Below are 14021 nucleotides of genomic sequence, written 5' to 3' on the forward strand. Positions count from 1 at the left end.
ATATGTACAAAAAGTATTTAAGCATATTTTGTGTGTTTTTGTGAATTTTTGTGTGGCTTAATTCGTGTGAAAAGACACATTTTTGTGCAACTTAATTCATAGGAAAATACAGTTTTGGGGGGCAAACGTAGGAACAATATTTGAGCATTTTATGTTGTATTTTCACACAAATTAAGCCACATAAAAACGCACAAAATCTGCTGAAATACTTTTTGTACATATTTGCACAAATTGAGTGTGATATTGTGTTGCACTGACTTACAGGTGGTTTGAGCCTTCTACAGCAGGGAGAGACAGGTCCAGCAGAGACTGGTTGTGCTGGTTTCACCCTATAATCTTTCTAACCAGAGGCTGTATGCTGTAGAACAGTGGTATTCAAACTTGTTCAGCTGGGACCCCATTTTTTCCGGAAACAATTTCCGGGGAAGCCATTTTTCTTCCCAACATTTTTTTGTGACCCCATTCCACCCCAAAACAAATAACATAAATTCAGATTTTTACATCAACAAATAACCTTCAATTCATTACATGTTAATCTCTTATCAAATTAAAAGAAAACAAATACATTTTATTTTTCAAATTATCTTTCTCAAAAATGTTTTTATGTTGACCCATACTATAATCTGTACTCTTAATTTTTTGAAAAATATATATATTTCTTTTGCCGCGATCCAACTGCAGTTCACTCACAACCTGGACTTTGAATACCACTGCTGTAGAGTTCAACAGCTGTCTCACCTAGTTTCACCCTATATCTTTCTAACCAGAAGCTGTATGCTGTAGAGTACAACAGCTGTCTCACCTAGTTTCACCCTATATCTTTCTAACCAGAATCTGTATGCTGTAGAGTACAACAGCTGTCTCACCTAGTTTCACCCTATATCTTTCTAACCAGAATCTGTATGCTGTAGAGTACAACAGCTGTCTCACCTAGTTTCACCCTACATCTTTCTAACCAGAAGCTGTATGCTGTAGAGTACAACAGCTGTCTCACCTAGTTTCACCCTACATCTTTCTAACCAGAAGCTGTATGCTGTAGAGTACAACAGCTGTCTCACCTAGTTTCACCCTACATCTTTCTAACCAGAAGCTGTATGCTGTAGAGTACAACAGCTGTCTCACCTAGTTTCACCCTACATCTTTCTAACAGAAGCAGAAGCTGTATGCTGTAGAGTACAACAGCTGTCTCACCTAGTTTCACCCTACATCTTTCTAACCAGAAGCTGTATGCTGTAGAGTACAACAGCTGTCTCACCTAGTTTCACCCTACATCTTTCTAACCAGAAGCTGTATGCTGTAGAGTACAACAGCTGTCTCACCTAGTTTCACCCTACATCTTTCTAACCAGAAGCTGTATGCTGTAGAGTACAACAGTGAGAGCATCATTCCAGTGGCCCTGGAGGACTGGGTTTGTTTCCCCTGCTGTATAGAAGGAATGCGTTACATGATGACATGCCTAGTAGAGGGATGAACTGGGTTGATCATCATTACTGTGGATTTATTAAGGCTTAATAATAATAACCCTGATCCACCCCTCCCAAGCCTCCGTCCGCCCCAAAGCAACATGGACGCCATAGAGGGCTTATTGTCCATAGTCTCTCACAACGCCTCAGAGTCAGTCCGCCCCAAAGCAACATGGAGGCCCAGGTTGTTGTTAGAAGTCCATCTCCTCTCTCTTAAGCCCAGTACGGGTGGGGCTCAGAGTCAGAGATATAACTGTAGTTCTGTCTGTGGGCCCAGCAGCAGGTCACCAATATGGTGCAGTGGAGGAGGATGAAGAAGAACATGACGAAGAGGAGTCTTGCTGTGTCCTGTAAGGTTAAAATGGCGTTCTCACTGAGAACTATAGTGAACACAGAAACTCTGCCCATGAACTTATGATGACATATACTACAACATTCCAGCAAGGACAACATCCTGCATTCTTCAGTCATTGGTTGGCTGACTGAACCCCTCAGTGTCCTGCCAAGTTATTGGCTAAAACAACAGACGGACTATGTATGTGAACATTTCAGTCAGGCAGACGGATAGAGAATGTACAGTAGTATGTACCCATAAGAGTGTAGGATGGTGCAGCCTGTCTGGTTTGACTAAGCCTTTGGGCATGATGACACAGCAATATGTAATCATGAATACAAAGACCAGGACCACTGATAAGGTTCTAGAGACATTCCTCATACAGACTGTACAGGTTAGAGGGACAGCTCTACACTACTGCATTGGTTTACACGCTGTCATACATTATTAGAGAAGGTAGATAACATTACTTGGCCTATTAAAGACATGTTTATGATTGGTTAACAGCTGGATACAGACAGGTGTAATGGAGTACTATGTCTAACAGCAGCTGATCATAAAAAACACTCATTCTGCTATTTCATCTCAATTCCCCACCTTTCTGATGATCAAATGAACCTCTCTTCTGTCATAAAGACTCAATTCACCACCTTTCTGACCATCAAATGAACCTCTCTTCTGTCATAAAGACTCAATTCACCACCTTTCTGATGATCAAATGAACCTCTCTTCTGTCATAAAGACTCAATTCAATACTTTGTTTTGAACCAATCTGATATGATGTTATGACATATGATCCATTGTATAAATAGTATAGTCATGTCTGAACCACAGGGGTGCTGTTGGAGCGGGGTTTCTGTCCGGAACCCTGTGGTACCAAGCTCTTCAGCAGATGGTTACATCATTTGCATGAAGAAGTGCTTCTTTCAGCCTGCCTCATTGGTTGAAGAAGACAGAGAAGTGGGCTGTGGGTAGTCTGAGCACGTCTATCACAACTACCACACACTATCTTTCAGACGGACACATATATGTACCAACACTATTGCAACGACAGTGTCATACAAATGCCAGTGGGTGTTGATGGGTGTGTATGCCTTCCGCCTACAATGGCTGCCACTTTGGATCTCTTCCTAACCCAGGGTGAGTGCCATTCCAAACATTCCACCTTCAGTATTCCAAACTTCCAAATGCAGGATTTCTTCACATATTCCAAGATAATCCAGTGGGATATGACAGCCTGTCCTTCTTCTTTCTATCATCTGTCCATCTGTCTGTCCGTCTCACATGGTGTGGTTGGTTTCCTTGGGAACAGGGGGAGGTCCCGGGCTGCTGGTTCCGCTGGTGCGATAGGCGATGCCCCTCCAACCAAATAGAGCATCCTGCAGGACAGGTGGAATACCCGGTTACTGTTGTGTGAGGTTGTGTGTGTCAGGTTGTGTGTGAGGTTGTGTGTGTGTGAGGTTGTGTGTGTGTGTGTGAGGTTATGTGTGTGTGTGAGGTTGTGTGTGAGAAACAGATTAAAGAAGATGACAGTATCTCACCTGTACAGCGCCCAGACTAAGGTTCCAGCCACCAACCAAGTCTCCCCCAGGACTCCTCACAGAGGTGGGAGTGAGAGCGTCAGCAGAGGGGACATGGGCTGGAGCTAACGCTGGTGTGTTTGTGGGAGGGCCAGAAGCCACCTGTGGGAGTATGACAGGCAGCGTGTGTGTTCCCTCCTCCAGGGGAGTATCCTGTGACCCCCCCAGGAGAGAGGATGAATTAGACAGGGGGGGAGCCGATCCCGACACATAGCTAGGTGCCGGGCTGCTCTCTCCTGAGGCGTTCTGCGGGGGATGTGTATTTGAGTGTTTCTTTTTGCGCAGGGTGTCTATCCAGCTGGAGCTGTGTCTGGAGGCAAAGTTGGCCAGGGCCAGGGAGGACAGTCTCATGTTCTTCCCAGAGGTGATGAGCTCCCCAAAGCCCTCCTGGTGGGCAAAGGCATATCCTGACCTCCTGAACCCGCCCCTCGCCCCCAGACGACCCTCAGGCACGCCCCCGACCCTGACTCCTCCCATGCATCGACCCGCTGGCTTCCTCGTCTTCTGACGCACCAGCTGGGTGTAACGCACCTGGAGGGGGGAGAGGGGTCAGGGCAAGGGAGGGGTGAGAGCAGGGGAGGTAGAGGGGGCGGGAGAGCAGGGGAGGTAGATGGGGAGGGGGGAAAGGGAGAGGTAGAGGGTAGAGAGGACAGACAGGAGTGTTATTTCTTAGTATAAAGGGATATGTAGGGTTTAACACTGGTAACCGGTATCCTGGGACTTCCTGACCAAGCTCCTTTCCCTTTTTGGGAGAAAAATATTGACGGGTTCTGTAGACCAATAATCAAAAAAAATTATGCCGCACTAATGCAAAAATACTAAATATGCACGATAGCTGTCACGCCCTGGTCTAAGTATTTTGTGTTTTCTTTATTATTTTGGTCAGGCCAGGGTGTGACATGGGTTAATTATGTGGTGTGTTTTGTCTTGGGCTTTTTGTAGGTATTGGGATTGTGGTATAGTGGGGTTGTCTAGAAAAGCCGCCAGAGCTGCCAGTCTGCAAGGAGCTGCCAGTCTGCAAGGAGCCGCCAGAGCTGCCAGTCTGCAAGGAGCTGCCAGTCTGCAAGGAGCTGCCAGAGCTGCAAGGAGCCGCCAGAGGTCCCAGTCTGCAAGGAGCTGCCAGTCTGCAAGGAGCCGCCAGAGCTGCCAGTCTGCAAGGAGCTGCCAGTCTGCAAGGAGCTGCCAGAGCTGCAAGGAGCCGCCAGAGGTGCCAGTCTGCAAGGAGCCGCCAGAGCTGCCAGTCTGCAAGGAGCTGCCAGTCTGCAAGGAGCCGCCAGTCTGCAAGGAGCCGCCAGTCTGCAAGGAGCCGCCAGAGCTGCCAGTCTGCAAGGAGCTGCCAGTCTGCAAGGAGCCGCCAGTGCTGCCAGTCTGCCAGGATCTGCCAGAGCCGCCAGTCAGCCAGGATCTGCCAGAACCACCAGTCAGCCTGGATCTGCCAGTGCCATTAACCTGCCTGAGCTTCCTCTCAGTACTGAGCTTCCTCTTAGTGCTGAGCTTCCTCTTAGTGCTGAGCTTCCTCTCAGTGCTGAGCTTCCTCTCAGTCCCGAGCTACCCCTCAGTCCCGAGCTACCCCTCAGTCCCGAGCTGCCCCTCAGTCCAGTGGGGCCCTTGGTGAGGGTTACTAGGCCAAGGTCGGCGGTGAGGGTCACCAATCAAAGGACGCGATGCAAGTTGACTTAAGACTTTGTTGGAGTGGGGTCCACGTCCCGTGCCGGAGCCGCCACCGTGGACAGACGCTAACCCGGACCCTCCCCTATGGGTTTAGGTGTGCGGCCAGGAGTCCGCACCTTGGGGGGGTTCTGTCACACCCTGGTCTTAGTATTTTGTGTTTTCTTTATTATTTTGGTCAGGCCAGGATGTGACATGGGTTAATTATGTGGTGTGTTTTGTCTTGGGCTTTTTGTAGGTATTGGGATTGTGGTTATAGTGGGGTTGTCTAGAAAAGTCTATGGTTGCCTGAAGTGGTTCTCAATCAGAGGCAGGTGTTTATCGTTGTCTCTGATTGGGAACCATATTTAGGCAGCCATATTCTTTGAGTGTTTCGTGGGTGATTGTTCCTGTCTCTGTGTTTGTTTGCACCAGATAGGGCTGTTTAGGTTTTTACGTTGTGTTTATTGTTTTGTATTGTTCGTGTTTATCTTTTATTAAAAGATGTATCGAAATAACCACGCTGCATTTTGGTCCGCCTCTCCTTCGACGGAAGAAAGCCGTAACAATAGCTGCATAAATGAACAGAACATAACGACTCATTGGCTTCACAACCTACATTAGACCAGTCATCACAACGCTAGCAGCCAAACATATTTAGCTTATAGGCCTGCTCAACATAGTCCTCAATAGAAAACATCACTTACATGCATGACTTCCATAAACTGCATTGCTGACTATCACGTGTAGGCTACACACGGCCTGTTGACACAGTTACTGAAGGCAATCTCCATCTCACATTCACAAAGCTCCAGCCATACTCACTGTTAACAAGATGGTAGGTACATTGTGTCCACAAACGCTCTTGACGAAATAGACATTTGCAACATTGTTCCATGATGTTACAATAACAAAAATGAGTAGACAGGCCCCCTGATAGCCAGGTCCAGGTCATAAACCACAACCTTCTGAAACCCCCTGATAGCCAGGTCCAGGTCATAAACCACAACCTTCTGAATTCCCCTGATAGCCAGGTCCAGGTCATAAACCACAACCTTCTGAATCCCCCTGATAGCCAGGTCCAGGTCATAAACCACAACCTTCTGAAACCCCCTGATAGCCAGGTCCAGGTCATAAACCACAACCTTCGAAACCCCCTGATAGCCAGGTCCAGGTCATAAACCACAACCTTCTGAATCCCCCTGATAGCCAGGTCCAGGTCATAAACCACAACCTTCTGAATCCCCCTGATAGCCAGGTCCAGGTCATAAACCACAACCTTCTGAATCCCCCTGATAGCCAGGTCCAGGTCATAAACCACAACCTTCTGAATCCCCCTGATAGCCAGGTCCAGGTCATAAACCACAACCTTCTGAATCCCCCTGATAGCCAGGTCCAGGTCATAAACCACAACCTTCTGAATCCCCCTGATAGCCAGGTCCAGGTCATAAACCCAACCTTCTGAATCCCCCTGATAGCCAGGTCCAGGTCATAAACCACAACCTTCTGAATCCCCCTGATAGCCAGGTCCAGGTCATTAACCACAACCTTCTGAATCCCCCTGATAGCCAGGTCCAGGTCATAAACCACAACCTTCTGAATCCCCTGATAGCCAGGTCCAGGTCATAAACCACAACCTTCTGAATCCCCCTGATAGCCAGGTCCAGGTCATAAACCACAACCTTCTGAATCCCCCTGATAGCCAGGTCCAGGTCATAAACCACAACCTTCTGAATCCCCCTGATAGCCAGGTCCAGGTCATAAACCACAACCTTCTGAATCCCCCTGATAGCCAGGTCCAGGTCATTAACCACAACCTTCTGAATCCCCCTGATAGCCAGGTCCAGGTCATAAACCACAACCTTCTGAATCCCCCTGATAGCCAGGTCCAGGTCATAAACCACAACCTTCTGAATCCGCCTGATAGCCAGGTCCAGGGGGAGTGAAAAGAGCCAACAAGCTGGCAGGCATCTTTCAGTCAACGTTATGGGTAAGATAAAACAAATAACATTTTCACTAGCCTGTAGGCTAATAACCATATCATATTTTACGCTACATTTAGGCTACATCAACACATTTTGTTGTGACTTTGACAGAACTTTGAGTTGACAACTTCCGGCGCCGACAGAGATAGCCGCCTCAATTCGCATTCCTAGGAAACTATGCAGTATTTTGTTTTTTTTACGTATTATTTCTTACATTGGTACCCCAGGTAATCTTAGGTTTTATTACATACAGTCGGGAGGAACTACTGGATATAAGAGCAACGTCAACTCAACATCATTACGACCAGGAATACGACTTTCCCGAAGCGGATCCTCTGTTTTGCCCACCACCCAGGACAATGGATCGGATCCCAGTCGGCGAACCAAAACAACGACGCCGTAACAGGGGCGACGAAGCGGTTTTCTGGTCAGGCTCCGGAGATGGGCACATCGCGCACTGCTCCCGAGCATCCCACTCGCCAATGACCAGTCTCTTGACAACAAGGTTGATTAAATCCGAGCAAGGGTAGCATTCCAGAGAGACATCAGAGACTGTAACGTTCTTTGCTTCACGGAAACATGGCTCACTTGAGACACGCTATCAGAGTCGGTACAGCCAGCTGGTTTCTTCACGCATCGCGCCGACAGAAACAAGCAAGCATCTTCTGGTAAGATGAGGGGCGGGGGGGTATGCCTTATGATTAACGAGACGTGGTGTGATCATAACAACATACAGGAACTCAAGTCCTGTTCACCTGACTTAGAATACCTCACAATCAAATGTCGACCTCATTATCTACCAAGAGAATTCTCTTCGATTATAATCACAGCCGCATATATTCCCACCCAAGCAGACACATCGATGGCCCTGAACTAACTTTATTTGACTCTATGTAAACTGGAAACCACATATCCTGAGGCTGCATTCATTGTAGCTGGGGATTTTAACAAGGTTAATCTGAAAACAAGACTACCTAAATTCTATCAGCATATCGACAGTGCAACCAGGGCTGGTAAAACCCGGTATCATTGTTATTCTAACTTCCACGACGCATATAAGGCCCTCCCCCGCCCTCCTTTCGGAAAAGCTGACCACGAATCCATTTTGTTGCTCCCTGCCTATAGACAGAGACTAAAACAGGAAGCTCCCGCGCTCAGGTCTCGCGGACCAGGATGTCTTGCTCCCAGACAGACTAAACAACTTCTTTGCTCGCTTTGAGGACAATACAGTGCCACTGACACGGCCCGCTACCAAAACCTGCGGTCTCTCCTTCATTGCAGCCGAGGTGAGTAAAACATTTAAACGTGTTAACCCTCGCAAGGCTGCCGGCCCAGACGCCATCCCCAGAGCATGCGCAGACCAGCTGGCTGGTGTGTTTACGGACATATTCAATCAATCCTTATTCCAGTCTGCTGTTCACACATGCTTCAAGAGGGTCACCATTGTTCCTGTTCCCAAGAAAGCTAAGGTAACTGAGCTAAACGACTACCGCCCGGTAGCACTCACTTCCGTTATCATGAAGTGCTTTGAGAGACTAGTCAAGGACCATATCACCTCCACCCTACCTGAAACCCTAGACACACTCCAATTTGCTTACCGCCCCAATAGGTCCACAGACGACACAATCACAACCTCACTGCACACTGCCCTAACCCATCTGGACAAGAGGAATACCTATGTGAGAATGCTGTTCATCGACTACAGCTCAGCATTTAACACCATAGTACCCTCCAAACCCGTCATCAAACTTGAGACCCTGGGTTTCGACCCCGCCCTGTGCAACTGGGTACTGGACTTCCTGACGGGCCGCCCTCAGGTGGTGAGGGTAGGTAAAAACATCTCCACCCCGCTGATCCTCAACACTGGGGCCCCACAAGGGTGTGTTCTGAGCCCTCTCCTGTACTCTCTGTTCACCCACGACTGCTTGGCCATGCACGCCTCCAACTCAAATCATCAAGTTTGCAGACGACACTACAGTGGTAGGCTTGATTACCAACAACGACGAGACGGCCTACAGGGAGGAGGTAAGGGCCCTCGGAGTGTGGTGTCAGGAAAATAACCTCACACTCAACGTCAACAAAACAAAGGAGATGATCGTGGACTTCAGGAAACAGCAGAGGGAGCACCCCCTATCCACATCGACGGGACAGTAATGGAGAGGGTAGTAAGTTTTAAGTTCCTCGACGTACACATCACGGACAAACTGAATTGGTCCACCCACACAGACAGCGTGGTGAAGAAGGCGCAGCAGCACCTCAGGAGGCTGAAGAAATTCAGCTTGTCACCAAAAGCACTCACACTTTTACAGATGCACAATCGAGAGCATCCTGTCGGGCTGTATCACCGCCTGGGACGGCAACTGCTCCGCCCACAACCGTAAGGCTCCCCAGAGGGTAGTGAGGTCTGCACAACGCATCACCGGGGGCAAACTACCTGTCCTCCAGGACACCTAGACCACCTGATGTCACAGGAAGGCCATAAAGATCATCAAGGACAACAACTACCCGAGCCACTGCCTGTTCATCCAGAAGGCGAGGTCAATACATGTGCATCAAAGCAGGGACAGAGAGACTGAAAAACATCTTCTATCTCAAGGCCATCAGACTGTTAAACAGCCACCACTAACATTGAGTGGCTGCTGCCAACATACTGATTCAACTCCAGCCACTTTAATAATGGGAATTGATGGGAAATGATGTAAAATATATCACTAGCCACTTTAAACAATGCTACCTAATATAATGTTACATACCCTACATTATTCATCTCATATGTATATGTATATACTGTACTCTATATCATCTACTGCATCTTTATGTAATACATGTATCACTAGCCACTTTAAACTATGCCACTTTGTTTACATACCCTACATTACTCATCTCATATGTATATACTGTACTCAATACCATCTACTGCATCTTGCCTATGCCGCTCTGTACCATCACTCATTCATATATCTTTATGTACATAATTTTCATCCCTTTACACTTGTGTGTATAAGGTAGTTGTTGTGAAATTGTTAGGTTAGATTACTCGTTGGTTATTACTGCATTGTCGGAACTAGAAGCACAAGCATTTCGCTACACTCGCATTAACATCTGCTAACCATGTGTATGTGCAAATAAAATTTGATTTGATGAGTAAATTGTGACAAATACAACAAGAAACCATTAGTTTCCTGTCCGTGTTTCTCAATTGACAGTGGTATAATCAAAGATTTTTTATAACTAAACCAAAATAGACCACATCCTGTCTTTCCAAATGAAACAAATGAGTCATAGTGGGCAGAACAAGCTAAATGGTGGGCAGAGCCAAGCACAAGCTAGCGAGATCCTATTAGCTCGTTCTAGCATACATCTGCATATTTCCATTAGGAAACGCCTACTTTGTGGAGTGAGCGTGTGCAATAACTCAATTAGCCTTTGCATTCCTTCTAAACAATGCAATTTTTTTACAACTTTGGCAAAGGTTAAAATCTACAAAATGTAGTCCACTCTGTTCATAACAGATTTTAGTTTTGGGGACAGAAAACTGTATTGAGGTCATATGTTTCCCAGATGAGAAAATGTGCAGAATGTCGGCCAAAATCCATCTCCCTCCATCTTATCCCACTGTCAGCCACTGGGCTTCCTCTCACTACCATATTTGGTAGTGAGTGGGAATGGCAATCGGATGCTTCACATTTACACATCCGGTGAAATATCTGTCTCATTGTTCTATCTGTGGTATAATTATGTCAGATGTATTTCAGGACGGTTGCAATTTTCTCAGGAAGGATGTGTAGAACGTGTAGAATGTTTACGGACAATATTAAACCCTAGTGATAATCACGTATTATAAGGTGATAGGGACAGCTGTTCTCGAGGGAATGAAGGTATATTCACAGACTCAGAGTCAATATTTACAGAGAAGATAAGTGATGGGATACAGAGAGCGCTGGCATACGCACAAACAGTTAATCATTGGTAGAGTTAGGGGACATTGGTGTGATTTCAGTCACAGCAATGAAGAGACAAACAGACAGAATCACAGTAGTATAGAGAGAAGACAGGAGTCATGGCTGACAGACTGAAGGCCAGAGTGAAGGCCAGACTGAAGGCCAGAGTGAAGGCCAGACTGAAGGTCAGACTGAAGGCCAGACTGAAGGCCAGAGTGAAGGCCAGACTGAAGGCCAGACTGAAGGGCTGAAGGTCAGACTGAAGGTCAGACTGAAGGTCAGACTGAAGGTCAGCTGAAGGTCAGACTGAAGGTCTGACTGAAGGCCAGACTGAAGGCCAGAGTGAAGGCCAGACTGAAGGCCAGACTGAAGGTCAGACTGAAGGTCAGACTGAAGGCCAGACTGAAGGTCAGAGTGAAGGCCAGACTGAAGGCCAGACTGAAGGTCAGACTGAAGGTCAGACTGAAGGTCAGACTGAAGGTCAGACAGGTCTGACTGAAGGCCAGACTGAAAGGCCAGACTGAAAGCCAGACTGAAGGTCAGACTGAAGGCCAGATTGATGTAGATGAGCACTGAAAGACTTTGAGACAGGAACAGAGGATCATAAAGAAGTGGTCATGAACCAGCATCCTTTCTTCATCCCTTCCACTGATTTCACATGACTGAATAACTATTTTATTTGACCTTTATTTTACCAGACAGGTCAACTAACAACAAATACTTATTTACAATGACGGCCTGGCAATTGGTGAATGCTATCTGGAGTTTATCTTCTGTTTTCACCTATCCAATGTGTTAGTGAGTAGGATCAGTGATTAGGATGTGTTGGATCAAGGAGGAATGTACAGTGTGTGTGAAGTGTGTGAGTGTGACCAGAAGCATATTGTTCTCACCGTATCAGAGAGATGTGAGTGTGGCCAGAAGCATATTGTTCTCACCGTATCAGAGAGATGTGAGTGTGGCCAGAAGCATATTGTTCTCACCGTATCAGAGAGATGTGAGTGTGGCCAGAAGCATATTGTTCTCACCGTATCAGAGAGCTGTGGTTTCAGGTCCAGTTTGAGGAATCGGAAAGCCAGAACTGGAACGATGCAGATCACTGTGGCCAAGACGATGGTCAGCCACACCAGCGGCTGGACCAGTGTGCTCTGGGCACTGCCTACGAAGTGGAACTGGTTGGGAAAGATGCTGAATAGAGTCTGGCTGTGCATAGCCAACATGATGGTGAAGAAGGAGCCCACAGAGCCCCACACAAAGAAATGGTTGATGGCTGTCCAGTAGCCTGTGTCCAGAGCAATCTGCACACACACACACACACACACACACACGCACGCACACACACACACACACACACACACAGACACACAGACACACACACACACACACAGACACACACACACACACACACACACACAGACACACACACACACACACACACACACACACACACACACACACACACACACACACACACACACACACACACACACACACACACACACACACACACACACACACACACACACACACACACACACACACACACACACACACACAGAGACACACACACACACACACACACACACACACACACACACACACACACACACACACACACACACACACGCACACGCACACACACACACACACACACACACACACACACACACACACACACAGACACACGCACACACACACACACACACACACACACAGACACACACACACACACACACACACACACACACACACACACACACACACAGACACACGCACACACACACACACACACACACACAGACACACACACACACACACACACACACACACACACACACACACACACACACACACACACACACACACACACACACAGAGAGATTTAAGAAATAAGGCGTGAGGGGCTGTGGTACTATGCATGGCCAATATACCAGGGTTAACAGCTGTTCTTATGCACGAAGCAATGCGGAGTAACTAGAAGAGTAAAAATACATGTTTCATCATACCTGTGGTATATGGTCTGATATACCACGGCTGTCAGCCAATCAGCATTCAGGGCTCTAACCACCCAGTTTGTACAGAAGGCCGGTGTATATCAGACCGTATATAATAATAATAAGACACCTCGGGGGGTTGTGGTATATGGTCTGATATACCATGACTAACAGCTGTATCCAGCCTGTACTCTGCGTTGCGTCATGCATAAGACAGCCCTTAGCCGTGGTATATTGGCCATTATCACAAACCCCTGAGGTGCCTTATTGCTATTATAAACTGGTTACCAACATAACTAGAACAGTAAACAAGTCTTTTTGTGTAATACCGTGGTATATTGTCTGATATACACACGGCCCAAACTACCCAGTTTATCATATGTAGCAAACCTTCAAACATGTTGCCTGCAGGAAGTGGATACTACAGTCCTTCCCCCCGCTCACCTGCACACTGACCACGATCACCAGGGCGGTGGCCGTGGTAACAGCAAAGGTCTGGTAGTCAGCGAGGGGTTCCCCGGTGCCCTGGGTTCCGTGGGACAGGATGGCATAGGGTACGAAGAACAACACAACACTAGTGTAGATACCCTGGGTTATACAGATGAAGAACTCTCTCTTGTTGAACAGCAGGTTAAGCTGACCTGGCTCATACAGCTTAGGATACTCCAGACTACGCTGCTCTGGGACGTCCTACAGAGGGAAAGAGGAACAACCAGGGGTCAGGGGTCAGGGGTCAAAGGGTACAGAGGTGCTTGGGAGACTCACCTGGTCAAATATTCCCATGGCCAGCACGGGGAGAGAGGTGTAGACGATGTTATAGAGAGTGATGAAGTACTGATCATATACTGTCTGAGAGAGAGAGAGAGAGAGAGAGAGAGAAGGATGAAGAGAGGGATGGAGAGAGGGAGAGAGAGAAAGATGGAGAGAGAGAGAGGGATGGAGAGAGAGATGGATGGAAAAAGAGCGAGAGAGAAAGAAAAGAGAGAGACAGAGGGTAGGAGGGAGATAACAGAGAGAGATAGATAGAGAGGGTGAGAGGGAGAGAGAGAGAGAGAGAAGGATGAAGAGAGAGAGAGA

The 14021-nt window shown here is 47.3% G+C and overlaps 1 protein-coding gene across 5 annotated transcripts in view; it reads right to left on the minus strand.

Annotated features, from left to right (window-relative positions):
- Positions 1-1477: 1477 nt before the first annotated feature.
- LOC112235374 (phospholipid-transporting ATPase ID) overlaps positions 1478-14021 on the minus strand; it is an 81467-nt gene continuing 68923 nt past the window's right edge. For 4 of the 5 annotated variants that reach the window (XM_042319359.1, XM_042319360.1, XM_042319358.1 and 1 more), the window contains 5 exons: positions 13710-13793; positions 13389-13634; positions 11979-12248; positions 3339-3908; positions 1478-3176 (listed from right to left, as the gene is read on the minus strand). In XM_042319359.1, coding sequence (XP_042175293.1) covers positions 3078-3176; positions 3339-3908; positions 11979-12248; positions 13389-13634; positions 13710-13793 — 1269 coding nt within the window. In that variant the 3' untranslated portion in view covers positions 1478-3077. The remainder of the gene's footprint in view (positions 3177-3338; positions 3909-11978; positions 12249-13388; positions 13635-13709; positions 13794-14021) is intronic. The other variant, XR_006083069.1, reaches the window with a different exon arrangement.

The sequence above is a fragment of the Oncorhynchus tshawytscha genome, unplaced genomic scaffold, assembly GCF_018296145.1.
Source record: "Oncorhynchus tshawytscha isolate Ot180627B unplaced genomic scaffold, Otsh_v2.0 Un_scaffold_17_pilon_pilon, whole genome shotgun sequence".
Classification (NCBI taxonomy): domain Eukaryota; kingdom Metazoa; phylum Chordata; class Actinopteri; order Salmoniformes; family Salmonidae; genus Oncorhynchus; species Oncorhynchus tshawytscha.